Raw genomic sequence first — 27,949 nt, 5'->3', positions numbered from 1 at the left:
TTTTTATCTACCAATAATAGTTTTATTTTTAGCTTTGTAAGAAAAAAAAAGCAGGGACAACAGTTTCTCCAGTCCACTAAAACAAAACCTTGCCTCTTAACTCCTTCTCTGGCTGCTCCCAAAAATGCCTGCCAAATTGTTACTGCATGTTGCTTTTTAAATAAACACCACAGCATCTAGCTCAACTGAGCTCGACCTGCTTGTTAAAAGAGCGATGCTTTTGAAAGGCAGATTGACAGTTTTATGGTTGACTTCTGAAGTCTCCATGAGCAAGTTGTGGATGGAAATCAATATCAGCCACCCCATCTAAGGAATGGACTGTGCCTGCTCATTTTGCACAGCTCGTTGGGCATTGTTTAAAGCTCTTTTCCTAAACTGTCTTCAGTTCTTTGCCTGGTTTTGAGAAAGGACTTGTGGGTAATTTCTATGAGTGTCTGTAGCACCATTCACACTGAAATGCCAGCAAAATGCAGGCAACGTTTGCCTGCCTTTTTCCTGTTGCACCCCATTCACACTGGCTTTGAATGTCGTCAAATTGCAGGATTTACCCATTCACACAGAAATCACAGAATGGGCATTAGTGCTGTAGCCATGGGAACGAAGTGCTACAAGAAGCATGTGGATTTGGGAGAGGAGATACGAACCGATATTCTGGACTTATTTGTAAAAGTTTGATAATTTCCCCATTTTGCCAGTTTCCTTCCACTGTGTTTACTGGGCTATTGGTTCTAAGCAGGTCACCGGTTCGGTTCATACTCATTAGCAAGAACAAATAGTCAAGAAGGAAACACAAAAGATATGTCAATCTGTGGTGTGTTTTCGCACTATGACCAGGTCATTAGGTTGTGTGGTTGTGTGTTTTTGCAATTTGGTCACACTACCCAGCGGTCACAGCTAATTTGAACCAGTAAACCCAGTATGAGACTTGGCTCTCAGTTTATGGTCGCGTAACGAGAGGCACTGTGTGGGGTCTTGACATATAGGCTACAGCAGCAAAGTTAAATCGACTAAAATAAATGAGAAAAAAGCACAAAATTACATTGTGTGTATATCTATATCTACCAAAAGTCCGGGTGTGCAGATCAGCAACTGATTGATGCTCAAAATAACTTTCATTTTTTGACATTACTGCTTTAAAATCAAATTCAACTAGAATGGAAGTTTCTGGAGAAACTTTGTTTGCGTTATTAAAGCAAAGTTTTTACACTGTATTAAAGCATAGCTACTGAATGCAAGTTTAATAGAATATAATATAAATACAGTTTAAAAGATTATATAGCTTAAAAAAAGCACTACATGCTGCAATCAATTATCTGTATTTGCATTAAATCATTGGTAGTTTTCAACCAGTATTCAGTTTGAGCATGATGGAGAGGTCAAAGGTCACAGTGAGCAACAGTATTGGATAGACTATATGACTTCCTATCTGTGTTCTACAATAGCAGAATCTGCATTGCTTACAGCACAATAAGCTATGATACATTCTGAATGAGTTTTACATAGAGGTCAAAGGTGAAATGCAAAGGTAAACCTATGATGTTCTTTCAGAATCTGAAGTCATATTGGAGCTGTGAGCCTTCCTTTTAGGTGAAATTATGACTTTCCCACCTTTGGACATGAGTTTGAAAGAGGTCAAATGTCAAAGAGAAGGACATTTTTAGATGGCACATATATTACTTCCTATACATGTTCTGTATTCCATAGGCCTATCTCCTCCCTGTTCTGGCATTACAGAGCTAAAATCACTCAAGATGAGCATCTGACCTCAAACAAAAGGTCAAAGGTTAAAACTAAGGATAGTTTTAGATAGGTCATGTATGGTTTCCTTAACATGTCAATTTCACTATAGAACATCTGCACTCTTTCACTGACATTTTGCATTTTACCTGTAAAGAGAGGTCTAAGGTCAAAATTAAAGCCCACTTATGGTTTCCTATACATGTCCAATAGTAATGGTGACTGTATCTCTACTCTGTAAGCAGTTATAAGACAAAAAACTAATTGCATTGACCTATGAACCCTAAAGAAAAGGTCAAAGTTCAAACTTTATTTGCTCAAAAGAACGTATTTGGCCTGCTTTATATGTGGCATGGTGACAGTTTGCTGTGTTTTCACACTAAAATCCTACAATTTCATATTTGACCTGGAAAGAGAGGTCATAGGTCAAGTTCAAGGGCATCCATGGATTCATGGATAGAAGCTATATGGTTTCCTATAAGTGTTCTATAGACACTGTCATCGTATTGTGCCCCTGAAAGATGTTATAAGCTGTCAAAGTTATTTTGCAATCCCATGATCCATAGCTCTGAGAAGAAAGTGGATAGCATTTGTGGAAAACATCATACAGGAGCTCCTATTAGTGTTTAATATTATGTTTCACCATAACAGCATCCTAGAAGGCAGAATGAGATGTTCAATATGTGATGGTACCTTGTACCAGAGCAATGATATTGTATCTCAGTCCAGGAAAGTCTCAGGTTATGGCAGATGGTGTGATTCAATAGGTTTCCTATATGCATTCAATAAGTACTATGACTGTATTTACAACCTTTAGAGAGTTATAAACTGCTTTCACTTTAAATGCATGTGGCATGGAGGTCCAAAAGTAGACCACACACCCACATTAAAAACAATAGCAGATCACTCGAAACAAACTACTGTCAGTGTACACTGTAGCAGTCAAACATGTTTGCGTGCATAGATATTATATTTTGCATGATTTATTGGTATATAACTTCTGACATATGTGTGACAATAGTTAGCATTACATACATCACCAACCTGTTGGTTCATCAATAAAACTCAGAATTGCTGCGACTATATTATTTTCAACCTCCGCCATTTCTAACGACCTGGTCCTTTTTTCGTTATGGTTACAAGTTCTTGGTCAAAAGTGGCTTAACCTTCTTGTGTTGTGGTCAAAACATGAAAATGCACCCCTATTCTGATTGGTTACGTCAGTTAGGTGATGCATTGTGTCAACAACCCAAGGACGTGAAGTGTCTTGTGCCGGCATTCGTTTTTCTGCTCCATTCACACAGGCCTGTTGATGGAAATTTGCTGGCATTTAGACTAGGTCCCGAGGTGGAAAATTGCTGGTGTCAAAATGCCAGCATAAACCCATTCACACAGACCTTGCCAGCAATTGTTTCAGTGTGAATGGGGCTTATCATTTGGACATGAAGTCTCTCATTCATTTGGGATAACGCATACACTGGTCATACACTGGTCAATCCGGGGGTCTCCCACCCCACTCCCAGAGAAGTGCCATGGCCCTTAAATCAAGCTATTTATAACGAATCGGAAACCTTTCATTCCAATCAACTGAGCTGGTATTTTGGTGAAAGCAGTAATTTACAAATCAATGGACCAAACCTCTCAATACCCCTCAGCCCTTCAAGGACTGCATTGAGTGTCCTGCTTAATTGATCGACAGCAAACGTTTTCCCAGGCATTATAGGATGACCTATAAAACTAAATGGATGGGGAGTCCTCTGGGACCAGGGTTGGAGACCAAGCCTAAAATCTGTGCTCATCGTTCCAGTTCAGTACTTTTAAAATCTGGAAGAGGCTGCTTCAATATTGACAGCTGATTGAGAGGTTTGATGACCTTAGTTTGTGATCTGTACTGACGCAATACTGGCTAAACAATCGTTCAATGTCTGTGCTACGGCTTCTGTTTCCTGGGGCCAAGAGTCTGCAACACTTAAACCTGCCTCCTGTTGGTAATTGTTTTCTTGTTGATTTTTGATTGAGAAGGAAAACGCTTTCTTGCTGACTTCAGTTCTAGGGGCACTACCAAGAACTCTACACCAAATATAGCATGGTATGGTCAGGAGAATGAATGATAGGAAGCACTTTCTACAAAGTCCACAATAGCAGGAGACACATAATAAAACAGTAATCACCTAGAAAATGTATACATTTACTTATTGTGTGGAAGCTACACGTAATTTACAAATTTCTAAGATTACGATGAATAAACAGATTTATCAGTACATAAACAGTGAGTTTACAAATGTTAAGATGTAGAGTGATTTACAAATTGCTGTAGGTTTTTAAATAGACAACAGAATCAGGTAATAACCACTGATAACTCACTCAATAGTATGCCACCTACTAATGTTTTTCCAATTAGGTTAGCAAAGAAATTTAGCTGTTTTCCTTTTTCCTTTTTTGAATTACGAACAAATATATACATAAATGAAATAAAAAAATGAAAAAACACGTTTCTGCCCAAGTGGGATACAAGGGATTTCGTAGCTAACACAATGATAAAAAAAATGAACACATAGGGATATTTATATCTTACCTCTGTAAAAACTAAAAACTAAAACTAAAATCTTGTAAATCTTTTGTAATAGACAGGACTGTCTTCAGAAAGGGTTAACAGGACTTGAAGTGCATCTATCAGCTTGACAGGTCTCTGCATGCCCAGTCTGTTCTCACTGAACTACAAGCAAAAGAAGTCTGGGTTTTGTCCACTTAAGTCTTTCTGCAAATTGAAAGGATTCTGGAGTGGGTGGAGGGCACAGATGAGGTCACTGAACTCATTCCAAGCTGTGTCACTGAAATTTCCCAGTACTCTGAGTTCATAAGAAGCAGGCAATGGGCAAACAATGCTAAGAAAAACCCTGGGCGCCATTATCATTCACTGGTGTGTACCTTCACCTCAGTGTAATACAGAGTTTGCAACCTATTTGTGTGCCTATTTTTGCTAAATTAGCAAAAGGTGCTTTCGGAACACAAAATAAAATGGCACAATGTTGTTGACTCTGCATCATGGTAAGGACATAGGTGGTCATGCTCTGTGCTAGCACGTTAGTTGTCCACTTGTAAAGTAGTTAAACTTGGGCTGGTGGGAAAAAAATGAAAAGTGCCAACTAATTTTATCAGACATGAGGTTAGAAAGTTTGAGATTAACAAGAGAAACATGATGTTCTCCCCAGCACCAGCCAAAGCAAGAGTTCACAAAGCATGAAACTAATTTTTCCACCATATATTAAACTGCCTTTCTTTTGCTATCTTAAAGTGCCCCACTAATATTAATCTATGGCTCAGAAATGTTGTTTCACTTGCTTTCTACCATCGTTTTATTGCGGTTTACTTCTATTCTACAGTTTAAAGATGATAAGAAAAACTCAGAGTTAAGTAAGATTATCTAGTAAACAAGGTATTGTTATTAATAAAAAATGTAGCTCCATCTGGCATCAGTTAAATATGGGGTGTGATTTCACTAATGCACAATGCAGTAATCATTAGGCTATGAGCCATATAGTGTACTGTTTACTCTCCTTTTAATCTGACATTTTAGTAACATATTCCAGTTTTACCTAAAAATAATAGGGCACTCTTTATTAAAAAACTAATAAAGTTAAAATTGTATTAGTTTATAATTTTAATTTAACCTTAATATAACCTTCTCAGATGCAACTGAAACCTGAAAGACCAGCGCAGTGTACACCAGCACTTTATTTAAAAGCATTTAAAGGAGAAATATCATGGTTTCTGATTGCCAAATACAGCCAAATAAAGCAGAGTTTCAATGAGCCCTCATCATGATGTCATACACGCAACACGTCTTCTGTAGTACAGAAGACATGAGTTGCATAAAAAAAGAACATTACAAATATGCTCAGTTATCTGAACAACTACAACGTGATAAATCTCTCTACATCAGAAAAAAGACACAGACAGATCAATAAATATAGTAAATAAAGTAAATAAATATAATGTAATTCTTTTACATAAAAAATAAAATTACCCAGACATGATACTGATGAAATGGGTGAAAATTCGTATTCTTAAAAAAAAAAAAAAAAAAAAAAAAAAGGATTTCTTCTAAAAGGGATACTTCGCTAATTTGGCATTTTAGCCTGGAAAACTTTTTAAATTGTGTGTCCAGTTTGAAGAAATTTGAATTTTTCATTTTGTTAGCTTAGCACAATTGCTGTGTCAAATGCTGACTCAAAAGCCGGCTAATAGATCTTTTAAATACTCAAAAGCTTGGTTGTTTGTCATTTGTAGTGGTACAATTCTATAAATAGTAAATTAATAGTTTTGTTATAATAATATAATAATACATTTGTTAATTTACTAGTAATCATAAGAAATTAGTTTCCATATACTTCCTGACTGATGGTCTACTTTCGGCTCTGCCTGCGCTCTCTGTGTTTTCATTCGTGCACAGCGAGCATATCCTTGTGCTGACCTCATCACAGATGATGAAATGCATATTCGGCGATAAAGTTCTGACAGAAAAATACTTTAAACATATTCATCAAATTACTTTTAATTTTGTATAGACTTGTATAACTGTGGTATTTGAGTATTTAAAAGATCTAATCAGCCGACTTTTGAGAGTCAGCATTTTGCAACCATTGACTTACAGCAATCATGCTAACGAAACAAAAAAATCATTTCACTGGACGCACAGAATTAAAAAAAGGTTTCCACGGCTTTGTATGGGTGAGTAAGCAATCACGCTAAAATGCCAAAACACCGAAGTATCCCTTTTAAAATGTATACAGCCAAACCGGATATATGCAAAGGAAAACTGGTGGATATAGACAGTCAGATAGATATCTTTTTTTGTTTTATTTTTGACATATATTTAATTGTGTATTTTATTTTGGAGTAAAGTTACCACAGACTAACCCTGATTGAGTGTAATTTTGCCAGACGCCCCCCACAGGAAAGGTTACCATGGTATACTATTGTATGTACTATATTATTCCATGGTATACTATGCTAGGGGATGTACTATGGTATATAATTTAGTAGCATATTGTACCATGGTACCATCCAGAAATGTATAATGGTATATTATAATACACCACAGTATATATAACCATGTACGATAGTACAATAGGTACAGTTCAAAAGGTTCTAGGTACATATAATGGTACATATAATTAATTAAATCTTATACTATTGATGAATGGTGGATACAATACCAAATAAAGATATATTTATGCAAGGTAAATGTAAATGAAATCAGGCTTTCTTGAGAAGAGGGACAAAACAGATGTTTTGTTCATAATTTATATTTTTCAAGTAAGGTAAATGTTAAATTGATTTTTTGATAGACAAGACTATGTATACTACCAATTGAGTATAAGGAACAACCTCCTGACTTATGCATTTTTTTGTAAAAAGCTCCTTTTGTAATTGAGGACCAATGTTTGGTCAACTCTGTCAGACACTATCGAACTAAATTTTATTCTGATATTAACAACCTAAGTTTGATTGACTGAAATATTTGATTATTGTTAATGTGTTTGGAAATATGTGATAAAAGTGTGTTACAGGATTTCATATATCACCAATTCGTGTTGATATCCTACTCTCTTTTTTAGATAAATGACACACAAAAAAACACTGTAAAAACAAAGTAAAAGCACTGAATGTTAAATTACAAGTCTTAAAAATCAATCTGACAGAGTTGACATCTGTCTGACAGAGTTGACATCAGAGCACATGAACAAGCTATCCAACAAATTCAAATTAAACTCATCTGCAATTTATAATTTCGAATTTAGTCATTTTACTGATCAAAACATTTGATCCTTATAACTGCAGAATGAGAACTAGATAATTAAACGTATCATAACAGTTACAGTATGTATATCAAATTGTGCATGAAAACAATAAGGGTGTTCTAACAGTAAGACTTTAAATTGAATAATGTAAAATATTATTATTCCCTTCTATTACATGCTTTGTAAGTAACCTTTTTGCTGATAACAGTTGATTATTAGAGGAAAATAATGTTAGTCAACTCCGTCAGTATAGCAGTCAACTCCTTTAGTTGATATCTGATGGAGTTGACAAAATAATACATTTTACCTCTTAACAGGGAGCGACCATTTAGATTTTTTTAGTCTGCTAACTGGTACTAGAACATAATCAAAATAAACATGTTTTGTTCATAAATCAATATCAAATCTTAATGGTTATGGCTGATGGAGTTGATAGCTTATGGTTGTGACCATGATGAAATCATTTTGTTGAAATTATCATTATTATCAAGATTATATTTTTTTCAAACTGACGGAGCTGACACAAACCCTGTAGACTTTTTGTTGGAGGCCTTGCTTGAGCATATGTTAGATTATTTGTCACACATTACTATGGCCATGTTTTTAAGCCTAACTTTCAGTAATTATGACTTTTTGAGAGATTTTAAATTGTTTAACCCTTTTTAAATACCTTGATTTGAGGTCTGTTGTGTTGTACAGGGGATTTCTTGGGAGACACAATGGTTTAATTGGGAAAATATTTCCATAATAACATAATAAGAGTAAAGACTTTTTCCAATTTCTATTTTTTTTTTAATTAAAATAACATAATATGGTATGGCTGGATGAGTTTTGTCCCAATTCTTAAGAATACCTGACATGATGAACATGTTTATACAACACACTTCACTTTTGCACTGTTTCATAATATTTTAAAAACTTTAAAATTTGTGAAGTCTTGCTTTTTATATGATTAAAGCAGTCACTTAAGCAAAGATAACTTCCTAAATAAAAAAACTAATTAGTCTCCAGACAGACCGTTGAATTGTGATAACAGTGAAATGCACGCCCACAAATTCTAAAACAACTGCATTTTATTTTTCCGAGTTCAAGAGGCTTTTTAGAAATAAATTATTAATTTATTAATAATAAAGTGATTTTTAAAATGTTCTACATTGTTTGATCATTTGTTCTCTCTCATCATTTCTGGTTTTAAATGTTAATATATATATACATACATATATATATATATATATATATATATATATATATATATATATATATATACACTCACCTAAAGGATTATTAGGAACACCATACTAATACTGTGTTTGACCCCCTTTCGCCTTCAGAACTGCCTTAATTCTACGTGGCATTGATTCAACAAGGTGCTGAAAGCATTCTTTTGAAATGTTGGCCCATATTGATAGGATAGCATCTTGCAGTTGATGGAGATTTGTGGGATGCACATCCAGGGCACGAAGCTCCCGTTCCACCACATCCCAAAGATGCTCTATTGGGTTGAGATCTGGTGACTGTGGGGGCCAGTTTAGTACAGTGAACTCATTGTCATGTTCAAGAAACCAATTTGAAATGATTCGACCTTTGTGACATGGTGCATTATCCTGCTGGAAGTAGCCATCAGAGGATGGGTACCTGGTGGTCATAAAGGGATGGGCATGGTCAGAAACAATGCTCAGGTAGGCCGTGGCATTTAAACGATGCCCAATTGGCACTAAGGGGCCTAAAGTGTGCCAAGAAAACATCCCCCACACCATTACACCACCACCACCAGCCTGCACAGTGGTAACAAGGCATGATGGATCCATGTTCTCATTCTGTTTACGCCAAATTCTGACTCTACCATCTGAATGTCTCAACAGAAATCGAGACTCATCAGACCAGGCAACATTTTTCCAGTTTTCAACTGTCCAATTTTGGTGAGCTTGTGCAAATTGTAGCCTCTTTTTCCTATTTGTAGTGGAGATGAGTGGTGCCCGGTGGGGTCTTCTGCTGTTGTAGGCCATCCGCCTCAAGGTTGTACGTGTTGTGGATTCACAAATGCTTTGGTGCATACCTCGGTTGTAACGAGTGGTTATTTCAGTCAAAGTTGCTCTTCTATCAGCTTGAATCAGTCGGCCCATTCTCCTCTGACCTCTAGCATCAACAAGGCATTTTCGCCCACAGGACTGCCGCATACTGGATGTTTTTCCCTTTTCACACCATTCTTTGTAAACCCTAGAAATGGTTGTGCGTGAAAATCCCAGTAACTGAGCAGATTGTAAAATACTCAGACCGGCCCGTCTGGCACCAACAACCATGCCACGCTCAAAATTGCTTAAATCACCTTTCTTTCCCATTCAGACATTCAGTTTGGAGTTCAGGAGATTGTCTTGACCAGGACCACACCCCTAAATGCATTGAAGCAACAGCCATGTGATTGGTTGGTTAGATAATTGCATTAATGAGAAATTGAACAGGTGTTCCTAATAATCTTTTAGGTGAGTGTATACACTCACCTAAAGGATTATTAGGAACACCTGTTCAATTTCTCATTAATGCAATTATCTAACCAACCAATCACATGGCAGTTGCTTCAATGCATTTAGGGGTGTGGTCCTGGTCAAGACAATCTCCTGAACTCCAAACTGAATGTCTGAATGGGAAAGAAAGGTGATTTAAGCAATTTTGAGCGTGGCATGGTTGTTGGTGCCAGAGGGGCCGGTCTAAGTATTTCACAATCTGCTCAGTTACTGGGATTTTCACGCACAACCATTTCTAGGGTTTACAAAGAATGGTGTGAAAAGGGAAAAACATCCAGTATGCGGCAGTCCTGTGGGCGAAAATGCCTTGTTGATGCTAGAGGTCAGAGGAGAATGGGCCGACTGATTCAAGCTGATAGAAGAGCAACTTTGACTGAAAAAAACACTCGTTACAACCGAGGTATGCAGCAAAGTATTTGTGAAGCCACAACACGTACAACCTTGAGGCGGATGGGCTACAACAGCAGAAGACCCCACCGGGTACCACTCATCTCCACTACAAATAGGAAAAAGAGGCTACAATTTGCACAAGCTCACCAAAATTGGACAGTTGAAGACTGGAAAAATGTTGCCTGGTCTGATGAGTCTCGATTTCTGTTGAGACATTCAGATGGTAGAGTCAGAATTTGGCGTAAACAGAATGAGGACATGGATCCATCATTACCACTGTGCAGGCTGGTGGTGGTGGTGTAATGGTGTGGGGGATGTTTTCTTGGCACACTTTAGGCCCCTTAGTGCCAATTGGGCATCGTTTAAATGCCACGGCCTACCTGAGCATTGTTTCTGACCATGTCCATCCCTTTATGACCACCATGTACCCATCCTCTGATGGCTACTTCCAGCAGGATAATGCACCATGTCACAAAGGTCGAATCATTTCAAATTGGTTTCTTGAACATGACAATGAGTTCACTGTACTAAACTGGCCCCCACAGTCACCAGATCTCAACCCAATAGAGCATCTTTGGGATGTGGTGGAACGGGAGCTTCATGCCCTGGATGTGCATCCCACAAATCTCCATCAACTGCAAGATGCTATCCTATCAATATGGGCCAACATTTCTAAAGAATGCTTTCAGCACCTTGTTGAATCAATGCCACGTAGAATTAAGGCAATTCTGAAGGCGAAAGGGGGTCAAACACAGTATTAGTATGGTGTTCCTAATAATCCTTTAGGTGAGTGTATATATATTAAGTTCAGAGTTAAATGACACAATTGGGCACTCAGAATTTTAATAACATCACTTTAAAACTAAGGAACACAAAAAAAGAAATGCTGTAGTTCCCAGCATCTTTCCCTGAATTAATTCATGGTTTTTGTTCATAAGAAACCATATGACTGCCATAATCCTCTACCATAGCTAATCAAATGACTGAATGGAACGCATTTCAGAAAAAGCAAAACAGACAAAAATTATGACTAGACTAATATAGGTTTACAAATTAAGATTAGTTTAGGTTTAGACTTTTGGAGTTTATTTTATCATGTATCTGAAATAGTTGAAACCTTAAAATTTGAATGAACAAGCAATTAATGTTTGGTTATATAAACACAAGAGCAATTCAATTATTTATAAAATAATGGTGAGACAAGGTTGAGTACCACACAATATCATAGTCACAGTAAATGTCATGGTTTGCTATAATATACATTAAAATAGACCAAAATATCGTCAATATAAATTACTATAGTACAGAATGTACCATATTGTCAAAAATACCATGGTACATGTACTATGGTACATCGTGTACCATGGTATTTTTGACATATGGGCCATCACTTTAATAAATCTTTATTATAACTTCGCTAACACATTCACTGACATCCGATTATTTTACAATACAACAGATTCAAAATGTAGACTTACCCATCTATCACAAATTATAAAAACTAAATTGTGTTACATGTGATGTCTATTTCTGATCACACGGCCAATGTCGCCAGTGCACAGATATTGAACTGACAGTTTTTCACAAACCACACTTGTTCGTAACAAATAACAGAACCTATGACCAAAATCCGGAGGAGGGCAGAAAGCAATAAAGGGATTAGATTAACCTATTCTTATGAAATTGCTCTGTAATCATGACTCCCAATATAATTTGTGAAAACGATCCTCTTTTTTGCCCTACGTGTAGCCTGTGGTGTTGTGTCAGGGCTAACTATTCTTGGCCTAATTGTGTTAGACTGTGGTTGCCTCGGTTTGTGATTTTTGACTGGGAACAGCCCACTTTGCGCATGCATTGGGATAGTTCATTGCCTTTATGCAAGAGGTGGTTGAATCACATTTTATTCAGCAGAAATGTATAAACAGTCATTATATTTTTATGAGATTGTTTTTGAAAGATAGTTATGTTATTTATAATTTAAAATAGTTGGAGATATACACCGATCAGCAATAACATTATGACCACCTGCCTATTATTGTGTAGGTCCCCCTTTTGACGCCAAAACAGCCCTGACCCGTCGAGGCATGGACTCCACTAGACCTCTGAAGGTGTGCTGTGGTATCTGGTATCAAGACGTTAGCAGCAGATCCTTCAAGTCCTGTAAGTTGCGAGGTGGGGCCTCCATGGATCGGACTTGTTTGTCCAGCACATCCCACAGATGCTCGATTGGATTGAGATCTGGGGAATTTGGAGGCCAAGTCAACACCTTGAACTCGTGATTCATCAGACCAGGCCACCTTCTTCCATTGCTCCGTGGTCCAGTTCTGATGCTCACGTGCCCATTGCAGGCGCTTTCGGCAGTGGACAGGGGTCAGCATGGGCACCCTGACTGGTCTGCGGCCACGCAGCCCCATACGCAACAAACTGCGATGCACTGTGTGTTCTGACAACTTTCTATCAGAACCAGCATTAACTTTTTCAGCAATTTGAGCTACAGTAGCTCGTCTGTTGGATCGGACCACATGGGCCAGCCTTCGCTCCCCACATGCATCAATGAGCCTTGGCCACCCATGACCCTGTCGCCAGTTCACTGCTTTTCCTTCCTTGGACCACTTTTGATAGGTACTGACCACTGCAGACCGGGAACACCCCACAAGAGCTGCAGTTTTGGAGATGCTCTGACCCAGTCGTCTAGCCATCACAATTTGGCCCTTGTCAAAGTCGCTCAGATCCTTACGCTTGCCCATTTTTCCTGCTTCTAACACATCAACTTTGAGGACAAAATGTTCACTTGCTGCCTAATATATCCCACCCACTGACGGGTGCCATGATAATGAGATTATCAGTGTTATTCACTTCACCTGTCAGTGGTCATAATGTTATGGCTGATCGGTGTATATTTAGGGTATTTTAAAATTGTGTGAAGAACCATGATAGTTCTCCTCTCAGCTCAGTAAAGCAGGGGGCGAAATGGCATATGGAAACCTGCTCAGGCAGCCTAATTTTTTATCAGGTCACAAATGCACAGATGCTCTATTTTGAAGAAGGCCAATGGGAGCCCTGCTGTAGGGTATCACAGTCTCTGAGTCAGCCGGCCTAGTCAATTTTAGAGCTTTATTGCTCAAAATGATTTATAATCGACATAAAACACCCTATTATTACAATGCTAGGAGCAGAGTCCCGTTCAACACTGTTTTACCAGCTGGACCTCCCCCCAGGCACAGCCCTACTGAGACACACTACCTCTCCTAATTGATGTGCAGGAGATTTTTTTTCCCCACTTGTACATATTTTCGTTCGCTGTATTTCCTGGCTGCAAACACTGTACATCCATCCTTGTGAAAAATAATGAAAGCACTCATCACTACAAAAAACAAAAAGAGCTGGCATCCAGGAACTTGAAAGTAACATTTCTGGTTGTTTTATTTTGTATTTCATCCATGTTAAAAATGCTAAATCACTACTTTAAAAAGCAGTAGAAGTAGTAGTAGCAATAATAATAATAATAATAAATAAACTGATACAAATCTCTTGGAATGGAAATTAAGCCTATCATGAAGTCACTTCTCTAACCTAGTTTTTACAGTATTGATTTTGTTTGGTTAATTAGATTTGAAATAGAATAAACACACAAATCAAAAATATATTTGTGTAAGTAATACATTTAAGATGCATGTTTTGTTTTTACCCATACATTTAAAGACATTTGCGAACCAATACGTCTACATAAAACTTCTCCCTCCATCAAAACTGCTCCCTACTTAAGGTATATGTGAATCTCGGTCTTACTTTAAAAGAAGCAATACTTTTTGTTTTAGTTTTTTTAATGATATTGATTTTTAAATCATTTTGTATCAAAAACTATGTCATCGGAAGCATTGGAGACATGGGTCAGGAGCACATCAGTCTATTTGAGGTAAATGTGGTTCATGATTAGTACCAAGAAAAAGTCTCAGAGCCTGAACTTACCACACGACTGACTGAATTACACCCATTGCCACCCATGTGCAAAAAAACCACTTTGGAAGTGACACGTTCATTGAAAACTTAATCTGTGCAAAAAGGCACTAGATTGGTCTTGAAATTTCTCAGAGGAGAGATATGAACAGGCCAGAGGATACGCAATCTTTTGAAAGGTGTGAAAGATGTGTCTGGAAGGAATGGGCTAATCTTTAACTGACGGATTAATTTTGTTTTGGGAAGTACCCTGTGTTTCAGCATTGACAGATGAAGATTACTTAGGCACTATTATTTGTGTTACAAGTTTTGGATGGCAACCAATAAAAATGAACAGAGCCCATAGATTCTTTTACTTTCCTGTGTTTTTCATGGCACCGAGACATGCCTGGTTTCACAAGTGGAAGTGATTCGAACCCGAGGGGTGCTCACAAGGAAAGACAAAAAGTAACACTCGTGCAAAGTTTTCCTCTTTGCTGCGTCACAAGTACTGTTTAATGTACCAAGTGGCTACCATAGTTATACAAACCATCAAAGTCCCAACTGCTTTAAGTTACTCTACTTGGATTCGGATGAATTTATAACTACCCTTGATGAAAAAAATCTTCCAGGATGCTTTAAGAATCAGGGGTTTTGACATTCCTTTGCAACAGATGTATTTTAAGAAAAGGAAAATAGATTTTGATATATAGATACATATGCATACATAGTACAGGACCTGCTCAGTATTACAAATAAGCAGCATTTCAAAATTGTTAGTGGTTGTCAAGGTATAGCTGGCTTTTATATTTCAACCATTGAGGTATCATCACTAAGGACCAAAAAATGCAGGGAGCCCGAAAAAACACACAAATCAGGACAGCGTATTTGACTTCAACATGTATCATCATAGGCCCATTTAGAGGCAATTGCTGACACACTGAAGGCATCTCTGATTCCTCAGTTTGTTTTTCCAGTGTTATTCTGCATGAAGTATATAATTTATATCGGTAGGAGCCTCAGGCTAAGATCTGTCTGTTACTGAAGTTCTCAAACTGCAAAAGAAATACCCAGCTCTCTTTAAACAGCTTGTGTACATTAAATGCTATCATACAGCCTGCAGTACTGGCAGGGAAGTGCTCCAGTCATAATGTGATCCCATTGGCTGCAAATAATACACAGCCTGCTGTCCAAGTTGCACTCCCCAAGCCTTTGTAGACAGAGCCTTGGTGTTTTGTACTGCAGTTAATGAGCTTGATGGTGGACTGTTGAAATCGTTAGGTTCAATGGTGTTTCATGCCGGCATACAAATCACACTGAAAAATTACTATGCACATGTTTGACATTAATTGGTATGGATTATCTGAGAAGTTAAACTCAGTCTACCTTCTATTCATGTCAGCTGCTATTCACAGCTCACACCTGACCCCACCCCAATTAATAGGCAGGTTAAAGACTGCAGGCTACTGACCAGGGTTCCTAGAAATCCGTTTGCCGCAGATAATCGATGAATTTTTGGTTTGACGGAGAATTTCAAATGTATTTATTTTTTATCTAACAACTTCGCCAGTAGATTAATTTTGAACATTTAGCTTAATAGTGTATTCTGTAAATTTACACAACATCAGCCTCTTGTGATCAGTGCATAAATATAGCATGCTAATAAACCGACTCGTTCAAGAGGTTAATCAATCTCAGGCTGTTGAAGACCACTTGCCCAATTTGTCTAAGCATGCAGTTGCTGTCCTCCAGCTGTCCATGAATTCAGCTGATGTAGAGAGAAGTTTCAGCAAACTTGGGGTTCTTTTCTGTGATCAACACCTAAAAGATGAAAATGTGGTTGGAATGCTGCAGCTCTACTTCAACAGCAATCCAAATGTTTACAATGATGACATTAAAAGTAAGGATAAAATATGTCCGTATCAGTTCCATTTCAATTTGTTTCCATTTCTGCCCTCTAAGGACAATAATGAATACTGTTTTGCTTGAATATTTGCAAGAAATTGGCCGATGGTTCTCTGTGGGATCCAATCTTGATTACAAATGGTAAACATTAAAATAAGTTTTTTTAATGCAATATATTGTGGTTGTGTATATTTTGGTTACTAATACTTAATTCTAGTATAATATTTTAATCACGGATATTCAATTTTTTTTATCAGATGATTTGTTGGCTTTTTTTATGGAAAACTAGGAATCCTGCTACTGATTCAAGCCATGACTTATTTTTTAACAGCTAAAATTAAAGAATTAAAAATGTTGATATTCGGTTAATAATCTGACTAATAGTTCAATCGGAATACAATGCCCTCATATACACCGGAATCGAAACAGACTAATCAGATTAAGCTCATTCCCATAGAAATCTCGATCTGAATGAAAGGGGTAGTGTACACCTTTGATCATCCATTCAATATAAAAATACAATGTCAATGTCAAATACCCATCTGACTACTTCCTCAACTGGAAACTATGAGTTATTTCAGCGCATGTCCATTAATTTGCATCACACAGTTAAATCCAAAAACATGGCAACAATGTGTCTGCTGTGGATACTACATATATGTCACAATGTTTTATGACAAACAATGAGTTCCAATAAACAACCAAATAAAAGACAAGGATTGTGTACAGCCCGTGATACATGTTACCGCTACCATTGGCAAGTGCTTTATGTTGTCATAGTAACCGTGACCCTACAAGGTGCTCTATGCATGTGCAAAAAATGTATTCCAATGACATCCCTTGTACATATAAACAAATACCTCCAACTGATTGCCTTGTGTTAGTGTTCATATAAACAGTTAATTGGGAATCTTCAATTAGAATTAATTCATTCGGACTGATGAAATTTTCTGCATGTAAACATAGCCTGTGTTATGTAAGGCAGCTCATTGGAAAGGAGCAGGTTTACTCAGATTTGTTGATTTTAAATGGAATGTGCATTTTCTTAAAATGTATTAGTGAAACTCATTATTTTGATTATTTTATACACCACATTGTTTTGTATTGAAAACTGAAGGAAGAAACATTATTTTTATTTTATATCCACTGCCCAGTAAAGACAGTGGCATATCATAACTTTAGATTTATCATTGTATCCATCAGGTTTAAAATAAAACACACATTGGAAAAAGCCATGTACATTTTCTGCATAAGATACTGTATTTTCAATAAGGCTAATGTCAATTAAAATACTATATGCCCCAAGGCTTTTCAAATTTTGCTTTTACTTCCATTGCAAGATATCACATATTCTTTCCCAAACTAATTTGCAGTAAACTAAGGTGATCTTACTGTTGGTATCAAGGTTAACACATCTCAGATACATCTGTGCTAAGGTGCATTGTTTATTTTGACTTTTTGGGGGGTTCATATATCAAGAATTTTCTTAACGTCATTGCATATGTCCAACACATGAGGTTTATTTAACTGGATTCTTTAAATTCCAAAATTGTTAAATGACTATAACCTTAAAATGCCTCTTTGTATTCTGCAGGTTTTCTTTTTCAGACTCCCCCACCCCACCCTTATGTGTCTTAGAAATCTGCTTGTGTGTCTTAGTGTTAATTAATGGTTTTGTACTTCAAAAACGTAATTACAGGTCCTAGTGAATATTCCTTAGGATCTCTTAAAAGCAGCCGAGGTTAATAAGGATGTTACCCAAAGCATCGACTAAATCACACCTCTATACACACGGTTTCTATTCCTCTATTCATCAAACAATTTAATAAAGTATTATAGTAAAAGCCCAATCTTGTTTAATGGTTGCATCTCATGGTGACACTGACATCCTCCTTTCAGTAGGTCAGTGAAATAGTCATGATTTCTATCGTATTCTTTTTCAATGAAAAGAATAACACAAAAAGTGTATTTTTATGATACACAAACGTATAAGGCTTCTCTTTCATTTTTCTGCTTTGACATATAAGTATTTATAATCGTAATAAATATCTTAAGAGAAACTATAAGGGATTTGAGTGACACCAGGATATCATAACGTAATTAATCTCTCATAGGATGCCCGTCTTTATCTGACATCAAACTTACAGGTATTAACTGATAAATGTTGATGTAAATAGGAAATTTGCTAATATAACACTTTCAAACCATGAATGAAAAATATGTAAAATAAGATTAAAATCCCCTATACATTGACTGTTGTTAAATTACCTGAGCACAGAGAATGCATTTCATACCTGCCTAATAACATTGATTCAAATTATGCTGCAATGCTTATTAAACTCAACCTCAAGAAAGTTTGCCTTACAAGTAACCTTAAGCACTCTATATGTGTATACAGATTTAAATATATTGATGTAGATAGATACATAAAAATGTATATGTATATGTATTGTTTTTATAGAAGTTATGGGAAACTTGCATTTATACCCATACAGACTGCTACAAAAAGTCTAATTAATGGCAACACTCACACGATTACGAAAACAAAATAGGTTTTGTACGGACCCAGAAACCACAGATACCAATCCTCATTATACAACATATGATGAGACCCCAGACTGAAGAGGCCTCAATACCAAGTGCATATTGCTTTCATACTAGGGACACTACATCACTAGCCCTGTCCTGCCATATCTGCCATATTCATAAAGCAAACAGTATGATACATTCAGTGAAAAAATTCAGAGTGTGTAAAATTTAGCATAGTGCTGCTGCCCAGAAGAAACTGGAAATTGTTACTCTACATTATACAGGCCTTAACTTAGTCCTCCACTCAGTACAGTTTGACAAGTATTAATATGCTAACATATGCACATTTCTTTTTTAACCACAGCAAAACAAACAGCTGTGCTATAAATACATCTAGAATCAGGTTCTTCACAACTTTTCTTTGAGACAAGGACAAGGACATTTTTGTGTCAGCATGGCATTGTTTTATTCCTAATAACATAGCCTAGCCCATAAAGTAAATACATTATATCGAAGGTATGTTATAAACAACAATGAAGGATAACCAGACTGTTTAACAAGTGCAGAAGGCCTGCTACATTAATTCATGTGTAAGTAAGCATTTAAGAGAAGGATTATAGTTCACATTGAACAGATCTCTCTTCAATAGACTTTGAACAGTTTAAATGAAGTAGTCATTCCCCTGACTGTATTAAACTCCTAATTTACAACCACATCATAAAACCCTCTAGATATTTCTCCGATTCTCAACAATCCAAGAAGCTCTGGCTAACAATCAACACATTAGCATACTAACGTGTGCTTTTAAACCAACCTACTGAATATTTTGAAGATCTACGTGAGGGTGTCTTCAAAATGTACTGTGCCACATGCTTGGGATTACAGGGTAGCTTTATGAACCATCTAAGCTAGGAAAAAATGTACCACAGGGCAAAACAGGGTTTGTCTGTCCAGTCTGCTTTTGTGGAAACTCTTATTCCTTTCTGCTATTCCCAGGTCCACATTAATCTAAGTAAATAACTGCTAAGGACTTGTTATGTTGGCTCGGCTAGAGCAATGAAATGTCAAAGTTGTCTACCAAAACACTGCCCGACAACTACACATGAAAAGGAGTACAGAAGCTTGGGTTTTGGTTTAGCTGGCTTCCATCGCAGTCAAATCAACAGTTGGTATTTATATTTCCCCATTATAAATGTTCAGGAGAGGAGTTATTAATGAGGGAGGCTATCCACAGTCATCATTCATTCATCCTTTCCACTGCCAGAGCAAAGCAGTATTTCACATTAGTAATGTACAGTTCTCTAGCGGAGACAGTTCACATTGACCATCTCACCAAAGAGTTTCTTGTTTGTTTGAGGTTATTATTATTATTATTATTATTATTATTATTATTATTATTATTATTATTATCATTATTATCATTATTATTATTTTATAATTTCCTTCATTCACTGGCCTTTTTTTAATACCTGTTAAAATAAAAACTGGAGCTGAAAAGAAAAATAACTTGTACTGTTATGGGACCAACCAGAAAGGTGGGTAACATATTTTGGGCTTTTGAAGGCCCAAAATTGAAGACATCATTTGCATGACACAAATGGATTGATAAAACCTTAGAATTCAGAAATCTCAAGAGACAAAAAAGATGCTGCTCAAAGGCTCCCAAGACTGTGAGAGATGCAGTTTAGAGTTTAGTTTTGGCAGTGTTTAGTAATTAGTAACAGCAGCCGATATAGCTGAAAGAAAGGCTCTGATTACAAACATACAAAAAAAAGGTTTGAGTCCTACAGTCTTGGGGAGCTGTAGTTCCTTCCACCCTGAAGTCAAAATATTGTGTTGCTTTCATACACCTACATGGCAGATATTCTGGAGACAAGCAAAGCAAATGGGGCGACCAGTTGTGGGAAATCACTTGTGGGCTTGTCTTTTATGTTAAATTAAAACAATGCAAACAAACATGGCTCCTGAGTGGCACAGCCAGTTTGAGCCCTGTAATCTAGAGATGGCCGACTAATTGACAGAGGGGAGGTCCCCAAAGGGTTATAAGTGGTTTTGGAGTTGGCAAGGGTTTCTGTGGTTTGCCATGTAGAACTGATGCCCTGCACTTGCCTGGGAGCTGTACACTTGATTAAGCCATCAAATGTACATATGTTTGTGTCATGTAAATAAAACATACATCAGTTCACTGTCCAAGGTGTCTTTCTGCAGAGACATTTTTATTTCAAGAGTTCAATGAACTTTGCTGGCTGTGGATTAAGGATTCAAGTCAAGTATGGGTATAAGCAAAATCTCAACAAAGGCTCAATTCGCTATTAAGAAAATGACTATACATCGCTTAAATCAGTCTTACCATATTTTTTTAACCTTGCGATGTTCTGACTTGCCTCTTTTTCTCAAGTCTAATGGGGGGTTGTTTTGTTAAGACAGCTTACAGCTCTTCATTATGATTCTGCAGTTTGTAACATGGAAAGAATGAAGCAACATGTACTAAGTAATAAATTAAGATAATGCTACTGCTTGTAGGAGTTGAAACATACGGGCCCAAAATACAGAAATCAAGGATGGAGCTCAAGCTAATACCAAATATGTAACATAACTTTTCCTTACATTTGCTACAGATCAAAATTTCTTTTAAATGTTAAAGCTTAAGTAGCAAACCAAGGTCAGGCTGAATGGAAACACTTGGAACAGCCTGATAATGAGACCTCACAGTGACCTACTCAATAAAAGACTCCAGAAATCTGCTAGCTTGGTGTACAGAACACTGCAGGGTTTTGCTGATGAAGAGTAAAATAAAAAGAAAAAAAAGGCAAAAACGCCAGAGGGTTATAACGGTTATAATGTCAAATGACGTTAAATGAGTTTTCATCTACAAAAGGATTACATGTAGATGAACCATACTTATGAACTGTGCACATGACAGTATGGCAACTACAGCTCGGTACTGCATCTCAGGGAAAGCGGATTTGTTTAAAAAAAAAAAAAGCGGTTGGAAACCATTTCTGATTTATTTCACAAAGGGGTGGAAGACACAAAACCTTTTTTTTTATTTGTTAAAACAAATAATAAAAAAATGGCCTCAGGCGTGAAGAAGATATTAAAGATCAAATGAAAGAGCAGATAGAGCGAGAGAGAGAGAGAGCAAGAGAGAGAGAGAAACAAAAAAAACAAGCACAAGCGCCATAGCACAACAAGGAAGTGGAAGAAAAGAGTTACCCATAAGTAGCCGCCGTTTCACCCGCTTGTCCACATCAGCTACTGACGTGGCATTGAACTCAGAGCTCTCAATTGCAGCCTCATCCTTCTCTAAAACACAAGTAAGGGACAAACATGGAGCAGTTGGTTAATCAAAAGCCCAATTCTCCGCCGCCTGAGACAGTTTCTTGGCGTTGTGCAAACCAAAGCCAAGATGCAAGGCAAGAAGCGCTAAAATCCCTGTTAGAGTGTTAATCCCATTTGAAGTCCCAGAAGAAAATTGTATTGTTTTGTTTAAAGAGAAGAGGGTAAGGGAGTACATATAAAAATACAAAGAGGAAAAAATGTTGGGGATTGTTTTGTTGTTGTTGTTGATGTAGTTTGGTTTTGGACACAGAAGGCCATGATTTCAACAATGACTCACACCAGAGGGGAATGAATAGACATGTCAAAGGCATACGTCGGTGTAGGGGGGGTGGGAAGAAAAGCAACAATAGGGAAAGGGGAGAAGTAATAGTATAATGGGGTCACTGACTTTGGCCAGCACCAAAATATCAAGAGTATTTCAGGCACAGGACTGGACAGACATAGAAGCTAAAGGACCCAGTGATGGATGAACAAAGCAGACTACAATCTCCCATGGTGATACACAATGGGATAAAAAAAAAAAAGGAAAATGGGGAGGGAAGGAGAAAAAAAAAGATCCAGACTGCATGCAAACAGGAAAAGATTATCTGGGGCAGTGCTGGTTGCCTGCTTGTCTATGGAACACATCACAACTGGCTACACAGTCAATGCTTGAAACAATGTTCCAAAGTTGGGCCGTGGTTAGGATGACATGCAGATCAGCAGCAGTGTTAGAGTGGTAAGGACAACGGTGGTCGAACCCTGTGAACGTAGCTTTGAACAGGAGATGTTCTCTTTATTTTCTCTCTCTCTCTCCAATCATTCCGGTCTGCGCATCTTTACGTTTCTGTCTACAAATGGGCACCCTATACGTCATTGAAAATATGTATTCCATTCAAAGGGTTCTCTACAAAGGGGTCTAGGCAGGTCTTTGATGTACAAAGTCCCGTTGAGGAGACGAAGAAAGGTTCTTAAGTGGAGCCAACTTAAAGGCCTCTTCAATCCGAGGTTTTTGCCCATCGATTGGTAGGCTTTCTCAGGCTGTTAGTCTTTGAAGGGTGGGTGAAAATTCAAGCGAGACCGTTCCCTTTTTCGGTGAGAGGTGTGTGTGTGTGTGGGTTGTGTGGGGGCAGGAGGGGATGGGGGAAGGGGGTGAAGGAGAAAGTCCAAGACTCCACAAAAGAAACAAAAGGAATCAGCCAGTTATAATGCCCCTTCAGGCCCAGCAGTGGAGGGAGGCAGTGGTGTTTGTAGTGGGCAAAAATAATACAAAATAAACACGGAAATAATAATTAAAATAATTAATCATTAATAATAATAATAATAATAATAAAGATGCACAAAATTAAACAGGAAGACAAAAGGGGTTACGTTTAATTTATTGCGATTTCGGGGGGGGAAAATGTGTGACGGACTGTTTCATGCAGCAAAAAAGTTAAATGAATTAATTGAAATAAACAGAAGAAGAAGGAGAAAAAAAAAAAAAGACAGGTGAACAGGGATGACAGTGACGGGTTAGACAGAATGCAGGTTGGTGGAATGGCATGGCAGAGGTTTGCATTCCTGTACAGTGATGTGCCGAATCCACACCTCTGTAGACAAGGCAGGTGAGTGTTGAGAGATGAGAGGGCCGGGAAAAGTTAAATTTTTTTCTGTGGCATCAGTGCATGGTCATACAATAACAGGGTTTTTTTGTAGTTTTTTTTTTTTTTTTTTTTTTCCTATTGATTACGGTTTGGTTTGGATTTGGTTTGTTTATTTGAACCAGTTCTAAGTTGGATCAGGCTGCAATTGAGGTGGTAGCTGTAGTTTTTGTTTTCTCTGCTTTTCTTTATTTTAACATCAATGCTCAGACAAGACAGGCAATCAGTAACCATCACCAGAAAGCAGAAGGAAAAAGGGAATAGGGAACCTAAAGAAAAAGCTACAGAGAATGGGAAAACTGACACAGCAGTAAATGTGGCTCGGATCACAGGGACAAAGAAGGGGGCATCTTGTGTGGGGTGAGGGTTGAGGATTTGGTTTCTTCCATGATTGGGGATTGCTGCTCCAGGAGGCTGAAAGGGAAAGCATTACAACAAAATAACACACAAATCTTTAAAAAGCAGCTGTAGGGAGGCTTTTCCAACAGGTATTCTGTGTGCACTTCTTTTAGACTACAGTGCATCATTGTGAGGTTTGCCATCCAGCAAGAAATCCATCTGTGGGAAGGAAAGAGTTTATTTCTCCAGTGTTGCATCAAAGCAGTCCTGACATGACATAACACACGCAACAGTTATCCCAATCCCCTCTGTATTGTACATTCCAAGAGTGTGACCAACAAAAACAATTATAGACTTTCAAACAGACAGGACAAAAATGTGGTGCAACCAAAAATGACCGCACAACTACTTGACGTATTTTATTTTTTGTTTTTTCTTCTCCCAACAGTACAGTACAAAAGCACACTAATTCCACCTACTGCGGCTAGAGTAAAGTAAGCTTTCATAAAAGTACTTGAATATAGAATCAAGGAGTTCAAGTGCAGTCTATTATCCATCAACAGTGATACAATATTGAGATTTTTCTTTATTTAAAGTGTCTGATCCTTTACAGTGGACTGCCCTACACGCCCCACACCTCTCAAAATCCATGTCTGATTTAAAAAAGAAAATGAAAAAAGTATGTTAAATGGTGGTAAAAACATGTCCGTATCAGTTTATTACATTGTATAGTCGGCATGAAATCCCAGAGACATAAAAGATAGAGATATCAGATATGTGTAACCACATCAGAAAAGCCTGCGGAGAAACATGTAATCAGGATTACCACAGGGGATAGAAAGTAAATTTATTCTCCTAATACAAGTTTTGTAATCAGTTAATCTGCCAAACCTTAATTGCTTGTGCTTGCATAAACAATATATTTGGTTAGGGCAAAGCTAAGTATTCAAATATGTCCTACCTAGGAATAAACATGCATTGCCTAGGTTTTTGGATTTGTATACTCATACATTACTAAATATGATATATTTTACCACTACATAGGTCATATTGTCAGGAAAGTATAAAAGTCCAAATGTACAGAATTAAAATTACCTTTATCTTCCAATTTAGATTCCATCTGACCTAGGATCATACACTTATTTGTTTAAAAAAATGCTCACATATTGTACCTCTGGTAACAGAAAGTGAGCAATAGAACCTTTTAATTTGTTTCTTGTGGTCCACACTCTTCAGTTTTGAGAAGAAAAGCAAAATGCATGCCATTTATGCTCCTTTTGTGGCATATGCTACACGCCAGTAAAATCACAATGGAGAAATGTTTATGTAAAGGAAACACATACATCTCCCTTGCGTCATATAAACAAACACCCATGTATGGCTTTTTTCATAGTAAATAGTATTGTTCATAGCTTTGAATCACTTTTTGAAACACTGTATGCTATGGCATAACTTAAACTAAAAAACAAAAAATGGGCATACATGATGCAAAAACACTAAAAGTATAAAGAAGAGGGGAAAAATGCATTGGAATTGCCAATGCATCACAGCTTGATTTTGCAACTCCTTGTTATAAACTTAATTTAGGAACTGGAATGTAACAAGAAGATTGTAAATCACTGTCACTCCTTTATGAAAGATACCATGACATATTTGGCACATTCAAAAATGATTTTTAGATGCTGAGAAATACAAAGAGAGAAAAAAAAGATTCACATCCAAGCCAAACACTGAATTGGAGAAAGAACTAATAAAAATAATTTAAAAAAACACTACTTACCTTGAACTGTTAATTTGTCCTCTGCAATTCAAAACCATGTCTGTTCTCTTTGGGACCTACCGCCCTGGATACAGCCATATTAACAACTGTATGCAAAATATTCCCTTTTTGCAAACATTGGTCATTTTCCATTGAATGACACTGATTGCAGTTCATTTAGCCAGAGGTGTTTTTTAATGCTGTGCTGGGTGTAACTGAAACTTCACAGATGTCCCAGTGTAATGGAGTTTTTCTTGATGACTGGTTTTGTGTCAAAATCCTATTTTTATTGTTTCTCATTTCATGTATCGCTTTATTGGCACTTTGTGGTTTCTTCAGGCGCGTTTTGTGAGTATTTGCTCCCACAAAGTCATTTTTGAACAAGGTTTTCTGACAAAGTGTAGAGTTAACATCCCAAAGCCTTGCTCTTCAACACATTCTTTCCAAACCAAGTACATGGAGAATGTATCAGACCAAATAATGTGCAGCTTAGGGCTTTCCTGGAAGATTATACTCGGAGTGAGTATTGAGCACTTTATTGATAAGTGATTCATTTTTTGTAGAATTTGAAATTGTATATGTTAATACATTGTATAGTACACTATACAGATGTATAGTTGTATAGTAGAACTTTACAATGCAGTAAAGCGTTTACAATCATCTAAAATACATATTAAATAAAACACATTAAACATGTTCTAATACTGAAAAGGTGTGGAGAGATCTATCCCCAGGCAACATGGTTAACTATCATTAAGAACAACATAAGGGGTTTTATGGTATGATTAAAGCAGATTAAAGATATAAAAGGTGTGTAACAGGTTCACCCTCCAACAAAAAAAAAAAAATACACTGTTGTCAAAGAAGATGACAGTAGACTATCTGAAAACTAACCTAAAAGGCATCGCTTTCTACCCCTGAGGGAATTTAGTAAAAACCTTTCAGAAGAGGCTCAGATTGAGAGCTTTCAGTTTTTGAAAATGTATTGCCATCAAATCTACTTCCCTTTAAATGCCTCTTGTGCCGGCAATATAAATCAATTGACAGCGAGATCCACTTCAGATGAGCTTCTCTTGCACATCGTGTGAATAAGAAGTAGTTAGCCAGCTAACAAGCCCATTGCTCTAACAGGGTTGGAGATTGGAATCATCTGATTGCAATTTTAACAATGTCCCTCATTTTCCCGAGACTTAATTAGCCCTCCTAGGAGTTTCTTTCCTAGTACTGCATTTTATTTACTACTAACAATAGACACAGCACTCAAACAGCTTTCTTTAATGAAACAACCACTTTGTAGCACAGACATTACACCCCTCTATGCAGCAAAGTACAGAAAAGTGATGAAAATATTTATGTAATTGCTGGTTCTGTCGTTAGTAGATTTAATTTTAAAAATGGATCTTGTTTGACAACGCTAATGACAGGCTTAAAGGCAAGCAAATGGGACAGAAATAAATACTGAAAGCTCCAAGTTTTACTCATACTGGAGCCCCCCCTACACCAGCAAAATCTCACTTCCATTGTGGTATTTGATAGCGAGTCCAGGTCCTTTTTGCCTTCTTTTGTAATACAAACAGACATTTGAATGCTACATTGTTGCCATTTATTGCTAGTACGGTAGAATCCAAGATTCAGCAGCTGCCTTCCAAGGAAATCAGGAAAAGGCTGTTTTCGTGACATGCGTTAAACTTTTATTTACTTTACAACAACGTTCAAAGCACGGGCTGAAGTGGATGCCAAAGGCTGGTAAACTTTGGAGAAGTAGTATTACTGCACGTACCTTGAAGGAAAAAACATACACTACAAGTTCAGCAACAATTGATTTTGTAAAATATGTGACTCTTCTAACACAATGGTTTGAATTCTTTGAAATCCAGGTTCTAGTCACAGCTTTGGTGAAACAAAGAGGAGGACTGAACTTTTCACTTTCATTTATTTTTTTGCTCTATTTGTTTATTTTAAAACTGTAAAAATGGGGGCACTATATCTTTAAGTTAGCAATGGGGTTTAAAATACATTTTTTGCAGTACTCTACTTTGTTTCAACTGTTTAAATTTCAGGAGG

At 37.1% G+C, this 27,949-nt stretch overlaps 1 protein-coding gene across 2 annotated transcripts in view; it reads right to left on the bottom strand.

The window, feature by feature from the left end:
- Positions 1 to 27,949, bottom strand: part of scube1 (signal peptide, CUB domain, EGF-like 1) — a 127,164-nt gene that overhangs the window by 53,460 nt on the left and 45,755 nt on the right. The window contains exon 7 of one of the 2 annotated variants that reach the window (XM_066705259.1): positions 22,040 to 22,129. The exons of the other annotated variant lie outside the window; for it this stretch is intronic. Within the exon in view, the coding sequence (XP_066561356.1) occupies positions 22,040 to 22,129 (90 nt within the window). The remainder of the gene's footprint in view (positions 1 to 22,039; positions 22,130 to 27,949) is intronic. 2 annotated transcript variants of the gene reach the window in all.

This window comes from Amia ocellicauda, chromosome 5, assembly GCF_036373705.1.
Source record: "Amia ocellicauda isolate fAmiCal2 chromosome 5, fAmiCal2.hap1, whole genome shotgun sequence".
NCBI classification, from domain to species: Eukaryota; Metazoa; Chordata; class Actinopteri; order Amiiformes; family Amiidae; genus Amia; species Amia ocellicauda.
Note: the sequence above shows the minus strand (reverse complement) of the source record. Positions and strands in the feature narration are given on the sequence as shown.